Source organism: Fringilla coelebs (genome assembly GCF_963513975.1).
Source record: "Fringilla coelebs genome assembly, chromosome: 14".
In the NCBI taxonomy this organism is placed as follows: domain Eukaryota; kingdom Metazoa; phylum Chordata; class Aves; order Passeriformes; family Fringillidae; genus Fringilla; species Fringilla coelebs.
Genome location: NC_140040.1, coordinates 8,221,909 through 8,247,003, shown reverse-complemented (window position 1 = coordinate 8,247,003; position 25,095 = coordinate 8,221,909). Strand labels below are relative to the sequence as shown.

The window sequence follows — 25,095 nt, the reverse complement described above, 5'->3', positions numbered from 1 at the left end:
ACTCTTGCACACCTGTGCACACTCATGCACACTCGTTCACACCCGTGCACACTCGTTCACACTCTTGCACACCTGTGCACACTCATGCACACTCGTTCACACCCGGGCACACTCGTTCACACTCATGCACACTCGTTCACACTCTTGCACACCTGTGCACACTCGTTCACACCCGTGCACACTTGTTCACACTCTTGCACACCCGTGCACACTCGTTCACACTCTTGCACACCTGTGCACACTCATGCACACTCGTTCACACCCGGGCACACTCGTTCACACTCATGCACACTCATGCACACTCGTTCACACTCTTGCACACCTGTGCACACTCGTTCACACCCGTGCACACTCGTTCACACTCTTGCACACCCGTGCACACTCGTTCACACTCTTGCACACCTGTGCACACTCATGCACACTCGTTCACACCCGGGCACACTCGTTCACACTCATGCACACTCATGCACACTCGTTCACACTCTTGCACACTCATGCACACTCGTTCACACCCGTGCACACTCGTTCACACTCTTGCACACCTGTGCACACTCATGCACACTCGTTCACACCCGTGCACACTCGTTCACACTCGTTCACACCCGTGCACACTCGTTCACACTCATGCACACTCGTTCACACTCTTGCACACTCGTTCACACCCAGTCACACTCGTTCACACTCTTGCACACTCGTTCACACCCGTGCACACTCGTTCACACCCGTGCACACTCGTTCACACTCTTGCACACCTGTGCACACTCATGCACACTCGTTCACACCCGTGCACACTCATGCACACTCGTTCACACTCTTGCACACCCGTGCACACTCGTTCACACTCTTGCACACTCGTGCACACCCGTGCACACTCGTTCACACTCGTGCACACTCGTTCACACCCAGTCACACTCGGGCACACCCCAGCACGCACGCACACACTACTCACACTCGTGCAGACTCTCGCGCACTACTCACACTGGTGCCTGCTCTCACACTACTCACACTTGTGCAGACTCTCGCACACTATTCACACTTGTGCAGACTCTCGCACACTACTCACACTCATGCCTGCTTTCGCACTACTCACACTCATGCTGACTCTCTCACACTACTCACACTCGTGCCGGCTCTCACACTACTCACACTTGAGCAGACTCTCTCACACTACTCACACTGGTGCCTGCTCTCACGCTACTCACACTTGTGCCTGCTCTCTCACACTACTCACTCTTGTGCAGCCTATCACACACTACTCACACTTGTGCCTGCTCTCACACTACTCACACTTTTGCAGACACTCTCACACTACTCACACTCGTGCCGGCTCTCTCACACTACTCACAGTTGTCCAGACTCTCACACGCTACTCACACTTGTGCAGACTCTCACACACTACTCACACTCATGCCTGCTCTCTCACACTACTCACACTGGTGCCTGCTCTCACACTACTCACACTTGAGCAGACTCTCTCACACTACTCACACTGGTGCCTGCTCTCACACTACTCACACTTGTGCAGACTCTCTCACACTACTCACAGTGGTGCCTGCTCTCACACTATTCACACTTGTGCAGACTCTTGCACACTACTCACACTTGTGCCTGCTCTCATACTACTCACGCTAGTGCCTGCTCTCACACTACTCACACTCATGCCTGCTCTCACACTACTCACACTTGTGCAGACTCTCTCACACTACTCACACTCATGCCTGCTCTCACACTACTCACACTTGTGCAGACTCTTGCACACTACTCACACTTGTGCCTGCTCTCACACTACTCACACTAGTGCCTGCTCTCACACTACTCACACTCATGCCTGCTCTCACACTACTCACACTTGTGCAGACTTTTGCACACTACTCACACTGGTGCCTGCTCTCACACACTACTCACACTCGTGCAGACTCTTGCACTCTACTCACACCAGTGCACACTCGTGCACACTCGTGCACACTCGCGCACATTCACGCACACTCGCTCACACTGGTGCACATTCAGGCACACTTCTGTTTCCTTCTCTTAGTTGCTCAAAGCCCGGCATTTAATCTCGTTTTCCCCAAAATCCAGCCATGAGCCAACCATCCAGAAAAAATGAATTATTCCTGGTGATGCTTTTATGAGCTGCCTGCCTGCCTCTCGTGGGACCCCTGCTCTGCTGTGCTTCGTGCTGTCATGCTCAGAGCTGGGAGGAAGAGCTGCTGTACAGTCTCTCTTGCATTCAGTCAGAATTGATGAAGATCCTTTTGCTTTGTGCCACCCATAACTCTTTGTGTTGACTGCTCTTTTTGGCAAAGAACACATTTTCCAGAAGTTCAGCAACTCGTCTGAGTAACAGTAAATGATCCATGAGAACCAGTGCTGATACATGGCTCTGCTGCCCCACCTCCTTCCCATCACTCAAATGCTATTGTTCCAAACCTCACCACCATCACTGGAGTCACAGGAAATAAAAGCTACAGAGTATAAGATCTGCTGTTGCCCGTAACTCCATTAAAATCAAACCAAGCCATTGAAATTTTTTGGGCAAATTTTCAAGTCTGTATTTACTAAGTCAGAAAGATTATCATCCACCCCTGTTCTCCTCAGCTTAGGTGAGGGGAACCAGCAGTGCCCTGTGCTGTTTCCAGCACACCAGCACCATTTGCCTTTGCTGGAGGGTACCCAAGCAGAGGGCTCTGCCCAGTTCCTCCAATCAGTAGCTTAAAAATATCCTGATCACTAGGAGTCAAATCAATTGATTCAAATAAATTGATTTGAATTATTGTCTGTCTGAAGCTGTCTTTGCTTGTAGTCATGTTTTTCCAGGACTCAGGGGTTGTTGAGCAGCTCATCCCAGGAGCTCAGTTTTCAGTGTTGAGTAAGCAAAGGTTGATGTGGGGACAGCAGAGAGTCAGTCACTTGTGCTAGAAAACCTTTTTGTGAGCTTCACATCAGGGGAAGGAGATCTTTGTTTTGGTCAGCATGTTTCTACCAGCCTTGTTCTTCGTGTAGTCATCTGTTAATAATGCTGGGCTGGCATCCAGCCCCATTCTCCATCCCAGCACTGTATCTATTGCAAGCTCACAGTGTGAGCTAGTGCTCCCTCTGTCCCAGGGGATGCCAGCACCTGTCAGGACCTTTGATGTTGTTTATCTGATTTAGAAAAAAAAGGAATCAAAAATCCTGTTACAGAAAGGGTGCTAGGTTTTATCAGAGACCAGATCTGTTACTGAAGGACCCTCTGTTGTCCAGTGACATCTGAGGATGAGCAAACAAGGATTTCATTTTAGCTAAGCAGATCATCCTCTCTTCCAACATTTAAGACATATCTTATGTTTTCACTGGGAAGAATTATTGTCAAACACAATTAGTTCTGCAAATCCTAGTTGGTTTTGGAGACTTAACCAGACTTAGTTCTGGAGTTACTTAGAGATGAATAAATTACAGGGGTCAGTCTTCTGACCTAAGCAAGGGACTGCAATAACTTGCTCCATCAAATAGTTCCTCTGCATAGTTTAATAGAGACCAATGCACAGAGCATCCAGCACACAGAGCTGGTAGGACTCTGGGTCACATTCCCATCTTGCTTGGGGACGGGATAACATAACATGCCTTGAAGCAAAAAAAAATCACAGCAATTATTCTAAAGGAGAGAGAAGGAGGGAGGAGGAAGTGTGGAGGGTAAGTACTTCAAGTGCTTCATAACTAAGACACTTCCCCCCTCTGTGCCTGAGTCCCTGTGTGTACAGGGGTATTTCAACTGTGGTTCCTTTTGTAAGGTACCCCAGAAGTCACTACTACTCAAAGGACTAGACAAGAATGAGAGGGTTTCTATCACTTGTTTCAGTGGTTAAGATCTGATCTGATGGTCGTTTGTCCATGTTGAACATATTTCCATAGACCTTGACTGGGAAGGTAACGTAGAACCTGGAAACTCCCCCCCTGTGACTGCTGAGCCTGTGAACATGAGGTGCTTCAGGCTCCAGCATATGCAGTTCATTTGGGAAGGAGGTACCATATGCACCAACTGTGCACAAAACCTTCTTGACAGAGAGCAAAAGGGATGCTAATTCCAGCACTGGGCTCAGACACACTACTGGTGAACAACCAGAAAGGTTTAAAAAGAAATGCTGACTAAATTAAGTGAATCAAGCCTGCAGATGTGCTCTTCAGAAGAGCACAGCTGTCTTTTAAATGTCTCTCCCACTGAAATTACATTCTCAAGAGTTTTTTGTCCTTTGCATTTTCCTCAGGATCATCCATGAGGATGGCTTCTCTGGAGAAGATGTGAAGCAGTACAAGCCAGTGGTCTACAGCAACACCATACAGTCCCTGGCAGCTATTGTCCGTGCCATGGATACCCTGGGCATTGAGTACGGCGATAAGGAGCGACGGGTGAGTCAAAATCCCCACTGCCTGCAGAGGTGCAGACACACCAGACCAGGAACAGGAGGCACTTGCACAATCTCAGTACCCTGGAGGGATAAGGAGGGAGGGGAGATTTACATCACTGCTGTATGCCTCCTGCACATGCATTTTGTACAACAGAGACACAATTGCATGTGATGTGCCATTTGTACGCTTAGGCTGGGAGGTGTAGCCCTGGGGACCACTGTGTCACAAAAGGCTCAATCTCTCATGCCCTGGCTCTAGTCAGGCCAGGGAAGAAAAATAATCTGTTGTCTAGGGACAGCCTAGACAGATCTACTGATAGATTTGAGAAAACAGTTAGAACATGTGTCCTGTCTCCTGTGCACATGCTGGACACACAGGCTGCATGGACTGATGAATCAGGGAGAAGTCTTGCTGCCATTCAGCCCTTCCACCAGCCTGCTAATGTAGGAAAGCTTTTAGGATTAACTTCATTGGGGCTTGACTGGCTTCTACTCACACCTCCCCCATTTAAGGGTACTCAAACAGCAATTTCGGTTGCAAACAAGGGGATGGATGTATTACTTCAGCAAGGTTGGTATGGACATGCTCTTAGGCAGCAGCATTGGCATCTGTCTTATCAGAACAGCTATGTGATCCTTGGCAGCCTTCTTGTACCACACACCTAGGCCATCCTGTCCTTTTACAGTTGCTAGTCTGTGATTACTTTCACCAGCTCCCTATTTTTAAACAGCGGCTCCTCTGTGAGGTGCCCCTGCCAGCCTCTGCCTTGCATTTCTGGCTCAGACCAAGCCCACACAGAGGAACTCAGAACCCTAGAGTGGAGTCAAAACCAACCTTTTTGCATGCTGCAATCCCAGAGAAGGTAAAACTACCTGATTTCACTGGAAAAAAATAATTTCAAATTAAAAACCTGGTAAAGGCAAAGTCCTATATGCCAGTGAGCTTGTCATGACTATTTTTGGGTAGCTATCGAATGACAGATGTACAACATACTCCAAACTCCTTATCTGAGTGTTGATAATAAAAGCATTCACTAGAAGGGATGCCAAAATCCTGCTGTGGTGTTACTGTATGAGAAGGTACCTTATTTCTCCCAATCTCAAAGAGGCACTTTGATTTCTTTGCATCTAGGGATTTTCCTGTAGGAACTCTAAATCCTGGAGACATTTCCATCCCAAACGTGGAGATGATGCCATAATGGAGTTCTTGTGAGCTTGCCGAGAACTAATGCTGATGGCTTTCAAACCGAATACATTAATCTGTTGATTACTCAGTGACTCAGCTCTCAGCAAGGCAACGTATCTCACTCAGCTAAAACCTATGCCTAGGAAAACAGAAACAACTCATTCTCCATGTCTGATAAATAGTCTGTGGCAGACAGCTTTAAAATGTAATTTTTAATTTTTTTTTAAACACCTAAAGTCCTAATTTGAGGAGGGAAATCTCACGCGGCTTTAGTGCCAGGCCTGGCACAGCACAGGGGGTGGAGGAGGAGAGCTGTTATCAGGACTGCCAGGAACGAGAGGTGGAGTTCTGAGCTGAACAAAATGTTGTGTCCGTTCCTATTGTCCGTGGAAAAGATGCCAAATGTTCCTGGGGTTGTACAATACCTCAGGCTGGAGAGGAGCTCCGGAGGTGTGGAGCCCAATCCCTGCTCAGGTAAAGTCTAAAGTCAAACCAGGTTGCTCAGGGCTCTACCCAGTTGGGTCTGAAAGCATTCAAGGATGGAGACTTCACACCCTCTCTGGGCTCCACTGCTCTTACAGTCCTCACGATCAAAAGTTTCTCCTTATGTCGAGTGTGAACCACTGTTGTTTCAATTTATGCTTTATGGCAGTAAAGATCTTGTATTATGATTTGCAAAGTAAAAAGTAAGTTTGATTAAGTTCTCTCCAGCCTTGTTTCCCCTAAGATGTAGTTCTGGAGGAATTACTTCTGTCTTCCAATGGTGTCATGCTGACTGTATGAGACAAGCCTGCCACAAACCACTATAAACCAAACCACTGTCTGGGAGGGTGGTCCAGTGTATCTGTTCCCTTCATAGCTGGCAGAAATATTTCTTCATCCAGCAGCAGACAAAGCAAAAGGAAACCAAGGGGAAAAGGGAAACTAAGGGAAGGAAACCAAGTCTCTCAGGCTGTGATCTTCCACTTGCTCCTTTCTCTTAGGCACAGAAAGTTGCTGGTATTAGTATGAAATAGTATTTATTTTAATCTTACAAAGAAGCACATGGCTTCTGCTGCCCTGCTTTTGTTATTAATGCACAGCTGCTAAAAAGAGAGGCCATTAAACAGGCGATTTGTTGAGTATTATGCTACGTGGTTCATCCCTTTTCAGGCAAAGCTTTTCTATTTTAAAAGTCATTCCTCAGCCAAGGGTTTCCAATGCAAATCTTTTAGTGGGGGATTTTTCCCTACTCATCACTTAAGCCCCCAAGAGAAGGGAGCTCAGGAAGGGGAGCCAAGGCTGTGGCTGCTCCAGCCTGATTCAGCAGCAGGGAAGGAGGGGACTTGGGCCTAGGACAGGTTTCACCAGAGACCACTTGGCTATTACTGCTTCCCCCATTCCACTTTGTGGGAGATCATCTGCACCCATATCCCTTCCAAATGGTACCTTGACCATGATCAAAGCAAAAAAACCTCCCCTACTTAATAAATGCATGTTGTTATTGATAAGAAAATAACAAATCCTCTCACTGTTCTCATTTTTCTCCTGCCCATTATTGTACCTCCAGTATTTAGTCTAATAGAAGAGAAAAGATTGGGGGAAGACTAAACCCCCTTGCTTTTGGCAGTCAAAGCAAGATCAGTGTAGGAAATAGGACCTAAAAAGACAAAATAAATCACAGAAAGCATATGCTCCAGGTCTTGCTGACCCTTTCTGCTGATAAGGACTTGTCCCCAGGTCGAGAACAAAACAGCCTATGTGTCAGATTTCACTTTTGTGTGTGCTCCTTGCCTAGGGCAGCAGGTTTTCTTGCAGCTTTGCCCAGCTCACGAAAGGTTCATGGCCTGTGGGCCCTTGTTTTGTGACCTTCAGCAGGGGAGGCAGGAGCACATCCTGCCAGCTCACAGCACATTATCACTGTGTACAGCATGGAAGGCCAGGCTGAAACTCCAGAAAAGCTGTGCAAGTGCAAAGGCACAAATCCTTCATGTGTTACAAGAGGGTGGGCAGAAGAGGAGCAGTCAGTGAGGAGACAGGAGGCAGCTGCTGGAGAAGTGGCATCTGTGGGTGTTGCTCATCCCCAGGGCCACCACTGCCCAGGTGGATCCCTGTCAGGATAAGGGGTTACACACAGGAAGAGAGGCTGAGGCTTAGTCTCGCCTGCCTACTCAGGACTCTCCAGCTGGTCTGTAGGGCACTACTCAGTCCTTACCTTGATAATCAGATTAACAGGCAGGAAAGAGTCAGGCTGTAACATGTAGCCTGTGGATTAAATGGTCCTCTAAAGTGCAAATGTATTAATAAAACAAGCTCCTCGCTGATTCCATTTCAGTGTACTCAGGCAGAGGATATGGGAAATGGAGGTTTGAAACCAGGAATCTATAAGTCAGTCCAAGTGTTTGGAAAGGATCAAGCAGGAAGGGCAGGGTAAGGATGGATTTTCATCTCTCTGTCTGAAATCTGGTTCTGAGGTCCGGCTTTGGAAACCCCAGCCAGAAGAAGCATAAGTTCTCTTCTTCTGTGGGTTAATGCTCACCCCAGAACCCGTTTGGAAATGCAGACTTGCAATCCCACTTTGGTGAAATGCCAGAGCTGCAGCCAAGCTGGGTGGCCTGGGGGGGGGCTTCAGGTTGGATTGGTCCCAGGCTGCAATGGGCATCCTGCCCTGTGCAGGCTGGTATGAAAGCAGCTGTAGAGCATGCTCATATTTTCATAAACCAGACAAAAACTGACTGAAATTGTTCAGAAAGCACTCGCAGAGAATGCAAATATCAGTTGCATGGCTCAGATCCAAGTGTTTGAGGTGAGAGGTCACAGGTTTAACACTTGGGGTCCAGAGGTGGCAGGCAGTGATCTTCACGTTGAACTTTTCCCCAGTGTGAGTCTGGACATGTCTCTGCTTCAGCTATGAACGGGAAAACTAAAAAGCTGCTGAAATATTAAAACATTTCTATTGGATTTTTTTTTCTTTCGGACTTTGTAGCAAAATGTGGTGACCTTCTGCTATGTATGGTCTGCAACTCCTGAACTGTGAGCCAAACAAAGATGTGCTGGGACATTTTAAAATACTGGCTGGTAGCCTTGAAAAAACCCTTCTGCAGTGTAATTGAACGGCCCACCCGGGGCGGCTGGCAACGAGGTCCGTGTCAAATCTGCTTCTGAACAGAGAGGTGCTTGTAGAAACAGAGAGGTGCCTCCAGCCCCTTCCCCTCTGCACATGCCAAAAGGGGATTTTAGGAGCTGCCCTCTTCCTCTTGTTCTTGCTTGGCAGTGGCAGGAGCAAAGTCACAGCCACTGTCACCTGCTGCCTTCCAGGCGCTGGAGGGGAGCAGCGTGGGGGAGGATCTCTCTTTCATAAGATCTGCTCTGCATATCTGGCTTTGTGTACTTGTCAGCTCAAGATATTGTGCTACGTCATTTGAGTCAGGTATCTGCTTAGGCCAGCTGGCTCCTACTGCGTCCCCAACCCAAGATTTCTCAGAAATGCAAAAAGGCTGCTAATAACTTCAGGGAGGGCAGGTGAGGTTAATCAGGCACTGCTGTGCTGGTAGGAAGCCTCCCTTAGCTACCTGGGTGATGGACACAGGACTCCTGGACTTGTGCTGCTTGACTGAGGATGCAGCCAGTCCTTGCGGGTCTGCTGTTGTAAGTGATGGGAATTTAGGGCTGCTTTGTAGAAGAGCAGGGTGGAGTGGAAGAAAAGGGAAAAGAGAATAAAGAGGTGGCACCAGACATGCCATTTTTTACCTGTTGTCAGCATTTGTCTGGATATCCAGCTGCAGACAATGTCTTCTTGCAATAGTCACAGCTCACATATAATCGTGTTTGCTGTACTGTGTCAGACCCAGTACAAATACCTGAGCAAGAGTCCAGGACAAATATTTCAGCCTGCCCTTCATAAAGGTCTGTCACTTTTCCATTAAGGCTGCAGCCATCTTTCTCACACACCTCCCTCTTGGTCTTTCTACAAGGCACATTTTAGTTGCCATTATTCATGTTTCTGAGGGGTGGGGAACAAATAAAGGGCAGGGCATTTCTTGAGAGGTGGGAAACATGAAACAGAGAGGAAAGCACTTGTTATTGTCACAGCCTGCCTTGTTGCCAGGGAGATGCTTGGCTCATTCAAGAAACGCTTGTGGTTGCCAGCCAAGATGGCCAATGTATTTGGAATCTTTGCTGCAAAATGAGGGTGTCAGAGAAAGAGGGAGACAGCAAAGAACAAGGGAAAGCCCAGAGTAAGCTCTGCCTGCGTGGTCACAGGGCATGACCCACATGCCTCATGGCACCATCTCTGGAGTCTCTCTAAACAAAGCAGCAGTTTCTTCATCCCACTAATATATTTTCCTCCTTTGAAAACCCCTTGAACCCCTGAAAATACAAGATCTTTCCTAATAAATGATAGCACTAAATTAACAGTGGAGCACAAAGGGCAGTTTATGACAGCACTTTGTGCCAGCTGAGTTTGGAACAGTCTACTTCCATGCCTTTGCTCTGCTGCTTAGGGAGAGTCAAACTCTGTCATAACCAGAAGGGATCCCAGCCAAGTCAGCTGAGACCTGTGGCTGGACCTGGGAGACCTTGCTTTGCAGCAGCAGCAGCAGCAGTACAGCCTGGCTCTGCTCTTGCAGAGCTGAAGTCGTAATCATCAAGTCTATAACATACAGTGATCTTCACATGGCAAAAAAGATCCCCCAGAACCAGTGTCTGCTTTGCTGTACTCATGCTGCTAATAAAGATAGGGATCAGAAATGAGAAAAAGCTGCTGGAGTCATGGCTGCAAACACATCATGGCAAGAAAATGTAGTAGTAATGGTAGAAACAGCTGGATGCTCTAGGGAAGCAACGGAACCACATGGGCAGTGCTGCACCAGAGGCTGTACCAGTAACCTTTCTTTCAGCAGAAGACTGTTAATCACTCACAAGAGCTCTAAAAAGCCACACTTCCCCAGTGTGGCCCAATGTACCAGTTTTAGTTAAAATTCCTAAAGAATGAAAGAGACCTCTTGAAATGGATCCAGAGGGAGGCAGGGCGGGTGGGTGGCAGTCGCGCAGCGCGTTGGAAACCCGTGAGGTGTGGAAGGAGGCCCGCTGGAAGGGGCCACCTTGCTGAGCAGTGATGTGCCAGCTTGATGTTTTTCACATTGGTCCTGTTTCAGGATGAGATCCATGGTGCTAGCATGGCAACTCTCACTCTAAAGTAAACACTGGATCTGCTTTTTGGGTTCTCCTGGACATGGATGGTGAATGGGCAGCAGTCAAGAGGCAGGGTGGAATAGAAGTTCACCTGGTCTTCCAGTCCCTCTGTGCAGTCAGAAATCTGTTCCTAAGAAACACATTTCTGGGGAAAAAAAGTATTGTGAAGCACTTCAGCATCATTTCTCAGGGAGCCAGATGAGAACAAGAGATGTGGTCACACCTTAAAATGCCACCAGATCTGTTTCTTTGGTGAACACTTGGCATCAGCCAGGCACTGTAGGTTGGTGATACTTGCTGTCCGTGCTGCCTTCGTAATTCTGAGATGAATCTTATAGCTAAATGTCCTACAAAAGCACTGGCCAGAACAGACTCCATCAATTAAAACCAGCCTTTTAATTCTTTTTTTGAAGAAAATCAGAAGATTAAGAGATGTCTCAGGGGATCATTGATAAGAGAGAGACCACAGTCACCTCTTTCCAACTCCAAGCTCCAGACTGAGTCTAATCACATCTTTCACCACATAAAGAAGGCTTTAAAGAAGACAGTGCCAGAGTATTCCCAGAGAAACAGAGTGGGAGGACAAGGCAGCAGTCACTGGTGCCAGGAGAGGGAATTAAAGTCAGGGATGAGCTTGGACCCATAGTGCTTTCCCTCTTCTCTCCATGGCATCAGGAGAGATCAGGGCAGTCTGCACTTGAAGGACTACCCATCCCTTTGGGTATTAGATGAGTGTAGTGATAAGAGAGGTTTGAGGACATTTGTGTACGGGAGGATCAGTGAAAATAGAAAATACCCAAAAGGTAAATTTTAAATTATGGGTATTGCCTTCCTATTCAGCCAACTACCAGCAGAAAAGCATTTGTCATGAGTTCTCCTGGCATTGTCTGCTCCCTGGGTGGTGGAAGACACAGCCTCTTCAGGTGCAAATTGATCTCCAGAGATGTTAGTTTTTTCATGGTGCTTCTGCTGTCAACTGCCATTTCAGGCTTGATTTCTGAGGAATTAACAACCCTAGTCCTCCAAAGCATCCTTGAAAAGGATCATCACCTCCTTTAAAACTGTCCAACACCCCTGTTCACCTGTGAAAATTCAGACCCTGAGGGAGATGAGACTTCCCTCCTCCTTGTGTGCAAGCTCTCTCTTTTCACTGAGAGAGGGATGTATTTTTCCTCCATGAGCTTTACTTGTTTGATACTGATTTTTTGGATGATGCAGGGAATATTTTTAGTTTGAAAAGAAGAAACCCCACCCCTTCCTGTTCCTTGGAAGAAAGGCTGCCTGCCTTCCCCTGTATTTGTTATACCTGAGATTTGTTATTCAAATTCACAGTTAGGACTGTCAGGGCCATGGTGTGACAAGGAAAAGGCACAGAGGGGAGGGTGAAGCAGACATGGGGCTGTAACATTTGTGGCAAATTAATGAGAGGTGGAGGGCTGCTTGCCATTCCCATCAGATAGTGATGGAAGAGGGCTTCTATGGAAGCCCCTTGAAAGCACCAGAGTGGGACAGCACAAAAGACAAACTGTTCAAAAAGATTTGGCAGATGGAGCAGAGCCCTGAGAAGGGGAAAACCTTGTTCCTTGAAAAGGGGCTTCCTGGCAGCTCCTGGGTGTAGGGTCAGGAGAGAGATGGCTGCACACACCCCATGCACTCCTTGGTGGATGGCACAGCCAGGCCAAGGCAGAGCACACCTTATCAGCAGGGGCTCAGCACAGCCACTCCCCACAGAGCAGGTGGCAGATGCCCTGGGGGGCAGCTGGTGTTGGTGAACACGGGCAGATACTGCCTGTCCTTCACGGAGGCACTGAAGTTAAGCTCTGGCGTGGCAGAGGCTTCACAGATGTGTTTCTGCCTGCATGGGTGACCAGGCACCTGCTGAAGTCCTTCCAGAAAGTCAGCACCATGTTTGAGACTGAAGCTCAGGTTGCATCTGGCCACAGCCTTGCACAGGCAGGATGCTGCCTTCAGGTACGATGGCAAGTCAGCTCTCCAAGCAGCAATTGTGGATAACTACTAACTACTCAGCACATTTCAAATACATGTCAGTTATTAAGTAGATTTATTTCCATCTCTTCTGGGAAATGTTGGGAAGCACTGCTGAGTCACACTGCTTACTCACCAGTTTTAGGAATGCCATTAAAAATATTTATTTTCCACATGCCTTCTATGATGTTCCTATTATTTGAATGTTTCCAGATGTAAAATAAAAACATTTGTGTAGGGTATTCCTGGTCTTAAACAGATCTCTGATGCATAACTCACAAAAAGGCATAAAACAAGGGATCTATCCCTTGGCTTTGTTGTATGATGCTTTTTCAGGGAGGGTGGTGAGGGGTAATGTTTGCTCCAAAATGGGAGGAGCACAGGCAGGCTGGGCTTGACACAGCTTGGGATGGAGGAAGGAGAGTGTGAGCAGCTGCTTTGTTGTGCCCAAACACGTGGGAGAGGAGGCACACGGAACATGGAACGTATTCCTTCCTCACAGCAGATGCTCACAAACTCAGGGCTTTTTTTATTCTGCCATGGTCTGCTCTGGCCAGAGACCCCAAAACAATTCAGCCCCCAAGGGACACGATGTCAGGTGTCCTCACAGGAGCACCAGGTCCAAGGGCACACTGAACCTGGCTGCTCTGTGAGAGCAGGTTTCACTGTCAGCTCCAGCAGGGAGGGGTGTGAAAGCCTTGCTGACAGCCCACTCCCTTCACACCCTGGAATGAACCCAGACAAGGGAACACGCTGGAGCAGAGGAGCCATTTCATGGCCTGTGGCTGTGAAGCCCCATCCTTCCAAAAGGGGAATTTTGCTGAGCTGGACACAGAGCTCCCAGCTGATTTCTGCCCTTAGGGAAGATAAAATGTGCCCATGCTGTGCCCAAGCCCCACACCACCCAAGGGAAACCTGTCCCTCCAAAGGGAGCAGCTGCTTCTCCTAGGCTGGATCAGCTGAGAGTGCTGCACCTGCCTTCCCTCACAGAGAGGTGGTGGCACCTCAAACTTGTCCCTTGCACTGCATCAATCATGGGGATGGCAGAATGTCAGCCACACATGAAGGCTTTATTACCCAAATACAGGTTTTACTGAGGCTATTAATCAGTATTGTGTACCTTGGTAATAACTGATTAAAGATGCCAAGAGGGAACTCATTTAACAGCTGCAATTACTGCTTTGACCTCAGTCTCACTCACTGAGTCTGATGTGAGGGTGCCTGGCAGTGCAGCAGGGACCAGCCTCACCCAGGGCTGCAGGAGCTCTTTGAATGTCCCCTGAAAGATGCCATTCACCCAGGTCAGAATTGCTGTGGCAGGGGACTGGGCAGAAGTTCTTGGTGTTCTGTTGAAAGGAAGGAAAGACTCAAGCTCCAAATGAAGGTTAGAAACAACAAAGCCTCAAGATCTGCTGTGAAACAGTATCATTTTGCACCTTGGCAATGTTTAGCCTTGTGGTGAAAGTCAGAGAGAAAATGTGGAGGAAAAAAGTGCAGGACATGTGAATTATCCTGTGTCTGGTTTAGGGTTTTTGGTAGATAGTGACGGTGGGCCCCAGGACAGCTCATCCTTCCCCAGCACAGACCCACATCTGCGTCACGTCACCCGGCATCGCTCCAGGCAGCAGCACATCCCTTCCCAGTGTCAAAACCCACTCAGGAGCCAAAGAAAATCTCACCCACAGGCTTTGAACACATTTCTTCCTTTTTGCTGTGCTACTCGTTTTCCAGGGCTGTAGGAGTTTTTGGTTTGCCACACATTGTATCTGTGTTGACGGTGAGGCTGTTGCTAGATACTTTTTCCTTACTAAGAAATAATTCCCCTAGGTTGGCTATGTATAATTAAGTCCTCATTTGCCTACAGATTGGTTTAAGACTAGATTTAGCTCCATTGATTAGAGGGGAATTACTCTTGATTTACACTGAGATCGTGGGAATGGAGACTGAAGTGACACAGAGGAGCAATCCTACAGTAAATGCTCAGGGTAGCTACACGGTTGTCACCCTCCTTTCTGTATTTGGAACCTCCCTGGGCAGATGTTTGTTCTTTTATGTGAAGGGGGGTACTAAGTCAATCTTACATGCTGAATACACCTTACAGATGTTCAGCTGGGTATTCAGGTTGTATGGTCATGTGTTGAATACAACCCATTACTCCATAGTTAGTCTGACAGTAGAACTGGAGCAAGACTGTCCTCCAGACAAATTGTTCTGGTTCAGTGAGGTTTTACCAGTAGGGATGGGAGGGGACTGTACTGCACAGAGGAAATCCAGCAATGAGAGAGGATACAAACAGGATTGCATCTCTAAAATAACCCTTTAAATGTTTGGGAAGGAAAAAGGGTCCCCATCCTGCTCCCTTCTAACTGCTAGCATGTGCTGTGCTCCAGAGGAGAAACCTCACTGCCCAGTGCTCCTCAGGAAGGGCACAGCAGGACACAGCCATGCTCACTGCCCTTGGATCACAGCTCGGCCCTGCTCCCACCCTGTCTCTGCCCGTGCCATCAAAGCCAAGCAAAAGAAGAAGTAGAGAAGTAGAGTTCTCTGAGTCCAGGAAGGTGTTTGGCTTGCCAATTTTACTGTGTTTTTATTTAAAATTGGAGGAGCTTTTAGTGCTGGTAGATGATATTACAGGCAATAAAAGATTTTTTTTTCTGAGAAGAAAGAGGTGCCAGTAGACACCATCCAGTGAGTTTGAGTTAGTTCTGTAAAGTTACAAATTAATTTCTTCCAAGTGAGGAGAGGTCTCATGTCTGTTTCTCCCTTCCAAATGTCATCCCATTTGTGTAGTTTTTTCTTTTCTACAGGGCAGGTTTGCAACACAGCCTATCTGGAGGTGTGGTGTGACATTGTGGATGCCAAAGACAGGGGAATTTTAAGCTAGTTTTTCCTCACCACCTCACCAGCACCTTAGCCAAAGGTCTCACAGCCATTTTCCTTCCAACTTTTATTCTTTGTAATTGCTGTTATTGTTCCTATAAGCTTTAGAAAGCTTTTCTCTTGCCAAGTTCCTCTGCCATGGGCGTGTTTCTAACTGGTGATATCTGTGCCATCCTCATTTGAGTTTCTTGGTTTTGAATAGGCTTTTGTCAACTCCAGCTGCCCTCAATGCACATTGCAGGCAGCTTCCACCAAGACACCTTTTGCTAGCGAGTTCAAGTTCTGCATCTCGTAGCTGCTGTGGCTTTTGAGTCTCCCCACGCTCTCTTCCACTCATGAGATCCTTAACCCAGGAAATGGCACGAGTTAAATCTGCTGCCTGCAGTTGGGGTGTGCATGCTGCTGTTGCAGCCTTCTTCTTTTAACTTGCTCCAGAGGCAAAAGTCATACCAAGGCTGAAAAGACCATATTCAGCATTACAGTGGATTGTGAGCCAAGTTCAGGCAGGTCTTGTGACCAGTGAGTAGGCAAAAATCCTTGTTTGCTCAACTTTCTCTTCAAGAACAGAACCTTGGGGAAGCTCTAGGATGATTTGTAGCAGCATGTAAGGCTCTGCAGGGCTGAGCTTTTGGATCAGATGATCTTTATGTTGTTGCAGACCAAGTGTTGAGCATCTTCTATTTCCTGTTGGTGATGCAAGCAAAAAATTTACACCTTTGAAACAATCCCAACCTTAAAGCCCTGCACGGCGTACCAGGAGGAGGAAGACTGTCCTCCAGCATGAGGACTCTGAGAAATTTCAGCATCAAGGCTCCCCAGGCTGTAATGTTTCAGGAACCAAGACTCACCAAACCCAAACCACAGCTGTGCTTATTTCAGTCATCTCTGCACAGCCATTTAATCAACTTAAAAGCCACCTCTTGGGGTGACACCCCTTTTCTGGCTCTCCTCTTCCCATTCCTGAAAGAGCTGTAGGGTGCAAAGCCTGCCCTGCTCATGCAGTGCCTGGGCTCAGTGTCCCCCAGCTGCCTTTAACCACAACCAGCCAAGCCACCACACAGACACCTCTGACTGTCCTTCCTCAGGCACTGCTGCACAGCACAGCCAGGGAGCGAGCACATTCCAAATTACCAGAAAGCATGATCAACTGATACATCTGTAAAGAAAAGAAAGATGATGAGGAGAGAGCTGCTAATGGTAATTCACACAGGCAGCAGCAGCTCTGAGCTGTCCCGTCACCATCTGTCCCCTAAAATGCTGTGCAGGCAAGACCCCCTTCTGGGGTCACACTGCTTGCCAGCACACATTGTCAGCTTCATATCTCCAGGCTGATACGAGAGCACAAAGGATGGAGTGAACAGGGTATTGGCCCATGTCCCTTTCTCCTTTGCCATCGACTTTGCAAAGAAAGAATGGACAGCAAATAAACAGTAAAGGCTGATGGGAAGGGGAAGCCTATCAGTCCACACTATCATTATCTGACTTGCCTTGAAATCCTCCAAGAGACTGCCAGAAATTAGTTCCAGTGCTCAAGAGTCTTCAGTGACCCTTTAGGAAGAGAACTGAGCTCTGGAGCCAACTCCACCACAAAGCACCAGCTTTCTGCAAGCTAAATTCCAGATGTAAACAGATGTTTTCCTTGCAAACCCTATTATACATGTCAGGCAGCACCAGCACACCATGCAGTTCTAAGCCCTTTTCTGTAAGAAGCTGGAGGGAATTGCCTGGGATTGGAAAGAATGAGTCCAGCAAGTTCCTCGAGCCAGAAAAATCAGATTTCACTTCATACTGATTATGCAGCTCCTAGTTCAGACTATGAGTTACTGATCAGTTTGCTACACTCAAACCACAAAGGAGGCTTAGTAGTGCCAGGGCAGATTCCAGTTCGTCCCTAATCTCCCCCACCAGCACTGAACTGCATTCTTCTCTTGGCTGTTCTGGGGAGGAGGGATCATCTATGGGCTAAGGAGTGGGGCCTCATCAGGTGAGCAGAGGCAAAGCTGACTTCACTCTGATCTTGCTCACTGCACCAGACAGCTCCTCTCCTTTGGGGAGGAGCTGGGGTAAGTATCACTGCTTCATCTCAAGGCAAGTGACAGGACAGCTCAGGTATCCTCTGCAAATGGCAGCCTGAGCCCAGGCATACACAGGGAGACACCAACTTCATTTCTGTTTCCTCTCAGTTGGCCTGGAAAAGGAGACTGCTAATGAAAAGTGCCCATTAATGCCTGTGATAAAGGTGGTAGCACTGAGAGATTAAATTCTTACAGAGCCACAGAGACTTGAGGGTTACCATAGTTCTGGGCTAGAACCAGACATCATGATGTTGTGTGAAACAACTTGCTGAACCACCAGCATCTTTGTGCAGACACAGAAAATTACAGCTGTAAATCCAGGGCAGCTGAAGCAGTGACCAGCACCTAAATCTGAATGGACATTTGCTAGGAGCAGTCAGAAATAAAGGGCTTGATGTGTGGAAGGAAAGGAGATTCAATTTCATGTGCAGGACCCCCAGCAAAGATCCTTAGATGGTTGTTTGCAGCTCTTACAGGAAAGAAAGGGGCAGTAGATTCTAGCTGAATGCTAAATAGAATAGCAAGTAGTGGAGTCATAAACGTAGCATCTCTGTAACTGCAAAAGGTTGTTCTAAAGGTCAGATCTGCATGTACTCTCCTAGCTCTGTGAACAGCTATTCCTTTCATCCACAAGTTGAGCTTTTGGCTGGGACAGGCTGAAATAAACAGGGCTAAAGCTGTCCTATCCGTTATCGCTGGGAATGGCTTGGCTCCAAGAGCAGCCTCTGCCTCTGCAGATACAACACACAACATGGCAGGGAGCAACCTGAGAGGGCAGATGGCTCACGTGGACCATCCTCACCACCAAGCCTTCATCCCCGGGCTTCAAAATGCTGCAGTGCCCCTCTGCGGAGAGAGGGCACGGCCGCGGCGCTCACTGCCAGCACACCCCGAGCACAGACCTGCTGCTCAGCACCCCTCTGGAAGCACAGGCAGAGGCCAGAAGCCTTTTGTTCTGTACACACTGCCCGAGGCTGTTTGTCTGGAGTCAGGCTTCTTTTACCACCCTCTAAGGTGAGATGTCAGGAAAGAAACACAGGCAGGCTTGCCTGCATGTTTTCTCTCTCTCATACCAAGTCACAACCAAAGTGCCCCACAGTCCTGGTGGCACACTCATACAGACTGACAGCCACTCTGCACAGAATAGCCAGACAAGGCTAGGGGTAATCCAACCCTGCTTTGCCCATGCTTTTATCAATGTCCTTCTGTTGTGGTGGCAATAAGGCACCTTATTGGCAACTAAGAAACAAAACTAAAACCAGATCAGTTTACCAAATGTCAAACAGAGTTGGTGTCTCTCACAGAAATGATGCCAGGACACCGAGATGTCAGCACAGGGAATCCCTGGGCATTCATTCAGGAATAGAGGTCATGTAGCAAACACACAGTGCCACAGGGGAAGGGGACAGTTCCTTTGGGACTGCCACCATCTCCAAAGCAGCCATCCTGCCTTCTTCACACATCTGTCCAGGGATGCTGGAGCCAGCCAGCTCTGAGACACCTGTCTCAGCAAAGCCATTTCTATCTTAATGTGTAGATGGAGGAAGGCAGATATCTTTGCAGGCTGTGCTAAACCTCAGCAGCCTACACAGTGAGGTTCTGCTGCCACCACCATATCCAGGTGCTCCAGAGAGAAAGTCCTCAAACAGGTAATAGAGACATACCCATTATGAACAGAACATTAGGTCCAGCCTCTAGGCTGATACAGGTGCAGGACATTGAGAGATGATTCTGCAGTGAAAGCAGCTCATCTTCAAGCAAAAACTTTAAAAATATTATCAAGAACCCCTTATTCTCTACCCAGAAGAAAACATAAGCTGAAATATTTCCATTGGGAACCAGAGAAACTAATATTTGCTATCCTGGGAATCAGCTATCCAGAGCTACCCAGGGCTAACCAGAGCCATAAAGTGCTCTGGTTTCTGGTGAGTTGATCCTATAATACTCTTTTGCATTGTAGGTTTCAAGAAGCAACTTTCAGTTGGTCTATCTTGCTGTCCTATTTATAACCAGCTAACACAGAATAAAAAGTGTATAATTCACAGTGCTTTCTAATTAGATGTTGTAACTACAATCCTATTTCACGCCACTCTAATTTGTTCCATCACAGTATTTTTGAGTTTTGTATTAACCATATCATGCAGGGCAAACTCTTCAAGGGTTTGATGCCAGCATTGTGCACTGCTTTGACTTGTACATAAAGCTGATGTGAGTCCACATGGCAGCATCCCACCACGATGTCCAAAATACCAGGATTAAAAGACACTGTTGAAGCTCTGTCCAAAGGCAGGACTTGCTTAGTCCAAAGCATGGCAACTCAGAGCAATCTTGCCAGGCTAGAGATTTTGCAATCCCAGTCACTTCTGACCTTTCTGAAAGGACTGAATTTTGAAGAGTCCATATTTGGTAGATCTCCAGACCAATCTACATCTAAGTTTGTGGCTGACATTTAAATCTCTAAAAATGGAAATGGGCCTTTGCCACTTGAGCTTCAAGATTATTCATAGGAGAGAGAAAGATCTTGGGAGTAACTGGACTAATGTAGTTAAGCAAGCATGATGGGATTAGCACAGGACAGGATTAGACATTCCCCTTTAACACACTGGCATCTGGAATTGCAGAAGAGGTGTGGGCTGATTCTCTATGAATTGTGACTGTTTGTACAACTGTTCACCCTGTCTGTGCAGATGTGATAACCACTTTGGATCATTAGGAAACTCTGTAGCAGGTATGAACACCAAAGACTTATTAAATGCAGTGGCAAAATCAGCCACAGAATGTTTTTCCATGCATGTTTTAACCTTAGATCACTGGTTTGCTCTTTGCAAGTGTTTATTTAAAAAAAAAAAAAACAACCAAAAAAAACCACTTGGTATTTTCAGATGTTCTCAGCTGTCTGTTTAGCTTAAGAGTTCCAACTTCAGAAAAACAACCACTTCTAAAAATGCTGTCTATCTGCCTTTGCCTCCACCTCTTTCTTAGAGACTGAAACCTTTGAAATCCTGCAGATGTGTGTTAATACAGCAAAATTGGTCTTGTCAAGCTTCTGTGTTAAAGAGCAGCAGCTCCAGGTTAGGGCTTTCCTTAGCTGAGCTACTGGAAGAAAACAGCTGGAAGGTGCCAAAGGAGTGTCTCTCCCTTTTTCCCCTTTTCTCCCAGCCCTCCCTGCCCCAGCCACACCAGGCACAAGCATCCCCGTGCACAGGGCCAATCCTCAGCCTGAGCACATCCAGCTCCCTTGGAGTCAATCTGGCCCCAGGGCTTGTTTTGGTATTTTACAACAGAACAAATAGAGCAACATTTCATAACGTTCTAATGAGGCACATTGAGGAATGCCCAGGAGACAGAGACAATATCAGTGTTCCTTGGCACACAGAGAAAATCAAAGGCATTTGTTTGTTATCTGAAATGTCGATCTGTGTTCCTTTCAGTGGTGGGCAGACATTTTTATAGTGTAGGTTCCTGGAAATACTCAGATGTCACTGTCAGTGCGTTCTAAGAGCAGTATTTATTTTCAGATGTACCTATAAAAACTGAGACTGAAGCACGGAAATATTTAGAGCCATTACAGGATTATTAGGTTTTGAGTAGTGGTTTGCACTCTGTATGGCCCCAGAAAACCAAACATTTGTGGACCTGTTCTTCTTTCATTGAACAGGAATTTTATCACTGACTTGAGAAAGCCCTACTGAGAGAGGAGTCTTTTCTCAAGAAATTGCCCAGGTTAGAGCCACCCAGCAGAGATCAGACTGAAAAGATACCAACTACATCTGGCCAGGGCATTGAGGAAACACCATCCCTCCTGTTGGAGTGAACATTTGGGAGCAGCTGGTTTCGATCCCTCCTTGGTATGTCAGAACTTAAACCAGTGCCATAAAGAGGCACCACTGCTGCTCATGCCACTGTGCTACAGTACAGCCCAGCTCACAGGTTTGGGATCTGCCAGTGTCACATTATGCCCCAGTATCAGCCCCTTCCTGGGAGCTGGCAGGGTCCACATCTGACAGCCAAGGACAGCTCTCTGAGCACTGTCATCACCCTCCTGCCTGTCTTCTGTGTCACAGCAGTTGCTAAAGTTCCATCTACAATCCCTACAGTGCCTTTAGAGGATCAGAGAATGACAGAATATCAGCTGGAAGGGACCCATAAGGCTCATCACATCCAACATCCTGCTCCTCACAGGACCACCTAAAACTAAATTATGTTAATAAGAATATGCTGTTCATTCTGTCAAGCTTGATACTTTTTTTAAAGTTTGGACCCTCCTTAAACATTTCCCACTTTAGCCCTGGTTACCAGAGACATACTCCAAAGGCAAAACACTGATGGTAAAGGATTGTCTCCCTCTTTTCCACCTTTTCCTCATTGGAGTCTATCTCAGGCCCATGCTGGGACAGGAACTGGGACCAGTCCTGGACACATTTGCTGGGAGGAGCTGACAGCAGGTGACCAGCTGTGTCAGCTTCAGGCTCAGAAGGCTCTTGAGATCTGCCCCTCAAGAAAGCAGCAGAGACAGCCTGGGCTCCATCTCCTTGCCCTCCCTGGCAGAGAGGCACTGCCACTCTGGGGTAGCTGCAGTCACAGGTGAATCTCAAAGGGATGGGCATATCCAGGCTGGCTGATCAGAGAGAGGGAAGATTCAAAGCCCAGGGAGGCTGAGCTGAGCTGACCTATGCTTCAGAATGACCAAAACCATCATCTTAACACCCATGGACAGCAAATGCTGCTGTTTTATTAAGAAGCCTGGCAATTGGAAGGTATTACCCCATTAAAGGAAGTACATCTCCTGCAAAAAACATTTCTGAGCAAGTAATGCCATTCTGCTAAGGCTGACCTTCTCATTTGGATCTGGGAAGCAAGTATGTTTATAATCTCACTGCTGAGAAATTTAATGTTATCCCATACATTCTACTCACTCTGGAAGGCCGATTAAGCATAAAAGAACAAGGATATTTCTTCTTTTTAATTACAATTTTTCTGATTGTCATTATTTAAGAAAAAACAGAAATTAAATAGTCCCCCACCCTCCTTCCCTCCCCCATTAAAACCCAAACGATCTCACTTAGGTCAGATAGGTTCATTGTGGTTTCTCCAATTAAAAAGCTATTGTCCATCAGGATTGTAATTATCCATCCATCAAGACTCTATCAGCCAAAAAGCTTGTAAAAATGAACACCCTTCTGTTATTTTTGAGGACACGCAGGCTGTTCCACAAGATCAGCTCATGCCCACTATTTCAGAATGCCTCTGCAAGAGATTGAAAAAAAGGGAAAAAGTGGTTAAAAAAAGCAATTCAGACATTAACAATGTCATGGCAACAGCAAATTAGAGCCTCAAAAGCAGAGCTCAGCTTGAGAAGGTTTAGGGAGTCACTGCACTGCAGGACTGAATGAAATATTCAGCACATAAAAGAGGTCCCCAAATGTTTTTGTATTTGGGATAATGACACCAAGCTGGCTGCTATTTATGTATACTTTTGCCTCACCATCGATTTTTTTTGCCACAAGAGATTTTGAAATAGTATACTTGTCAGGTAATGGTAGGTCTGTTCTGATTCTTGGGGAACTTTGGCATTTGCAAGTGTAATCATAAACATCAGCTTTTCCTCAAGCAGAAAGTTACTGTTGTAGGAAAAATTGATAGGAGAAAAATTGAGCATTTGGGGAAAAGTTACCCAGCAAGAGATTTTGCCTGTTGAGTAAGATGATTTAATGTGAGGTGACAGCCTGACCCATAACCAATCGTGAGGTATGCACTCTCACTTTCTGTGTTTTCACCTAATGCTGTGCATGTGTGCAAGGACACAATAAACCTCTTCTGCTATTTCTTTTCCCTCAACACCCTATGGCTTCTTCTCTGTGTTGTTTTCCCCATGAGGTCAATCATGTCAAGCTGTCCAAGTATCCAGTGACCATTCCCACCTCCCATAACCTTTGCTTTCCTGATCTTTACTCCAAGCTTCACTCCAGTGCTTACTTTCTTGTTTATATTAGCTACCCATGTCCAATACCAGCAACAGGATGAGATATGGGGGGAAAAACCTGCATTGTAAAAAATGTGCTTTAGTTTTGATTTGGGCTTCTGCCAGGCTGGCAGGGAAAGAAAAAGTCCAGCAGAGTATGCTCTGTACATTGAAGAAAACTCAGAAGTGAGACAGTATTCAGTATTTATTTGTCTTGGCTTTGTATCCTTCTTTCTGCCTTTTGTCCTCCACATGTCTCAATTTCACCCTCCCTTTTGCCTTTGCTGCACTACTTTGGGAACTTGCAATGAGGTTTGAAGCACCTCAGGAATTTCTGTCCCTGTAAGTGGTCTCTTAGAGAACACTCCATTTTGGTGGTCTGCAGGGCGAATGCTGATGTTTCCAAACTCATCTGCCTGGTAGTGGGTGGGAAAATCTCTGAGTATCTGAGGCTGTTGCAATATTTGCCCATTCAGTTGCCACATCCTGGGAATTCTCCTACTTTCAAAGATGCTGAGCATCTTTTAGTCAAGTCTCTACTGAAGTTAGGACGCAGCAGATTGAAATCTGTTCCTGCACACTCTTGTGGCACTTACCCCTGGCACACAGGGCTGCACTCTGGGGTTTTCTGATGGAGAGGTTCTGTGGCTGGATCTGACCAGGGGGTTACTAAACAGCCTTAGGGTGGCAAGTCAGCTTCACATTTCCAGAAGGTGAGCAGGGAAACAGCACATATACAAAGCAGCATCTGAATAATATAATTAAGAGCAAAAACAAGCTATAAAGAGGTAAAAAAGGTGTTTGGAAGTCAAAGTCAGAGGAGTTCCCAAGGGTCAAACTTCCAAGTTTGCTATTTTCCACTTTGTTGGGAACTTTAAAAAAAAGCAATACAAGGGCTTAGATTTCACACTTCTTGGGTTTCCCTTTGCTCTGTGGCTGAGCCCCTGACTGCTCTCAGTTGCAGGAACCCTAAAACCAGAAGTTCCTCCTACGCTGCTGCAACACCCAAGCAGTTGAGCCAGAGCCCAGAAAAGCCTTATTGTGATTGAGCTTATTTATTAAGGTGATTAAGCTTATTTCTCTCCCAAAGAAAAGTGTCTAAAACTTAGATTCTTAGTCTCAAAGCCATGACTTGGGGCTTTCCATGCTCAGAGGACACAAAGCTGCCTCCAGACAAACAGGTGGCTGGAGAGGAGCAGTCGGGTTCCAGACAGAATTGACTAGGGGCGGATAACTTGGGTAACCCTTAAAAAATAGGCAGGTTTTCCTCTCCAGATTTAGAGGTGACTGTTTTAGAGCACCTAGTGCATGCAGTTAGAAGCTAAAAAGGTTAAAAGAGAAGGATGAGAGTGAAGGGAAAGAGAAGACATCATCTGTATCTTGACAACTTTTAACTTGGTTGCCTATCAACAGCTTCATCTTAAAGAGAATAACTCTGCTCTTGGG

At 46.8% G+C, this 25,095-nt stretch overlaps 1 protein-coding gene across 2 annotated transcripts in view; it reads left to right on the top strand.

Annotated features, from left to right (window-relative positions):
* GNAO1 (G protein subunit alpha o1) overlaps nt 1-25,095 on the top strand; it is a 142,033-nt gene that overhangs the window by 45,924 nt on the left and 71,014 nt on the right. For both annotated transcript variants that reach the window (XM_084215311.1, XM_084215310.1), the window contains exon 3: nt 4,245-4,386. In XM_084215311.1, the coding sequence (XP_084071437.1) occupies nt 4,245-4,386 (142 nt within the window). The remainder of the gene's footprint in view (nt 1-4,244; nt 4,387-25,095) is intronic.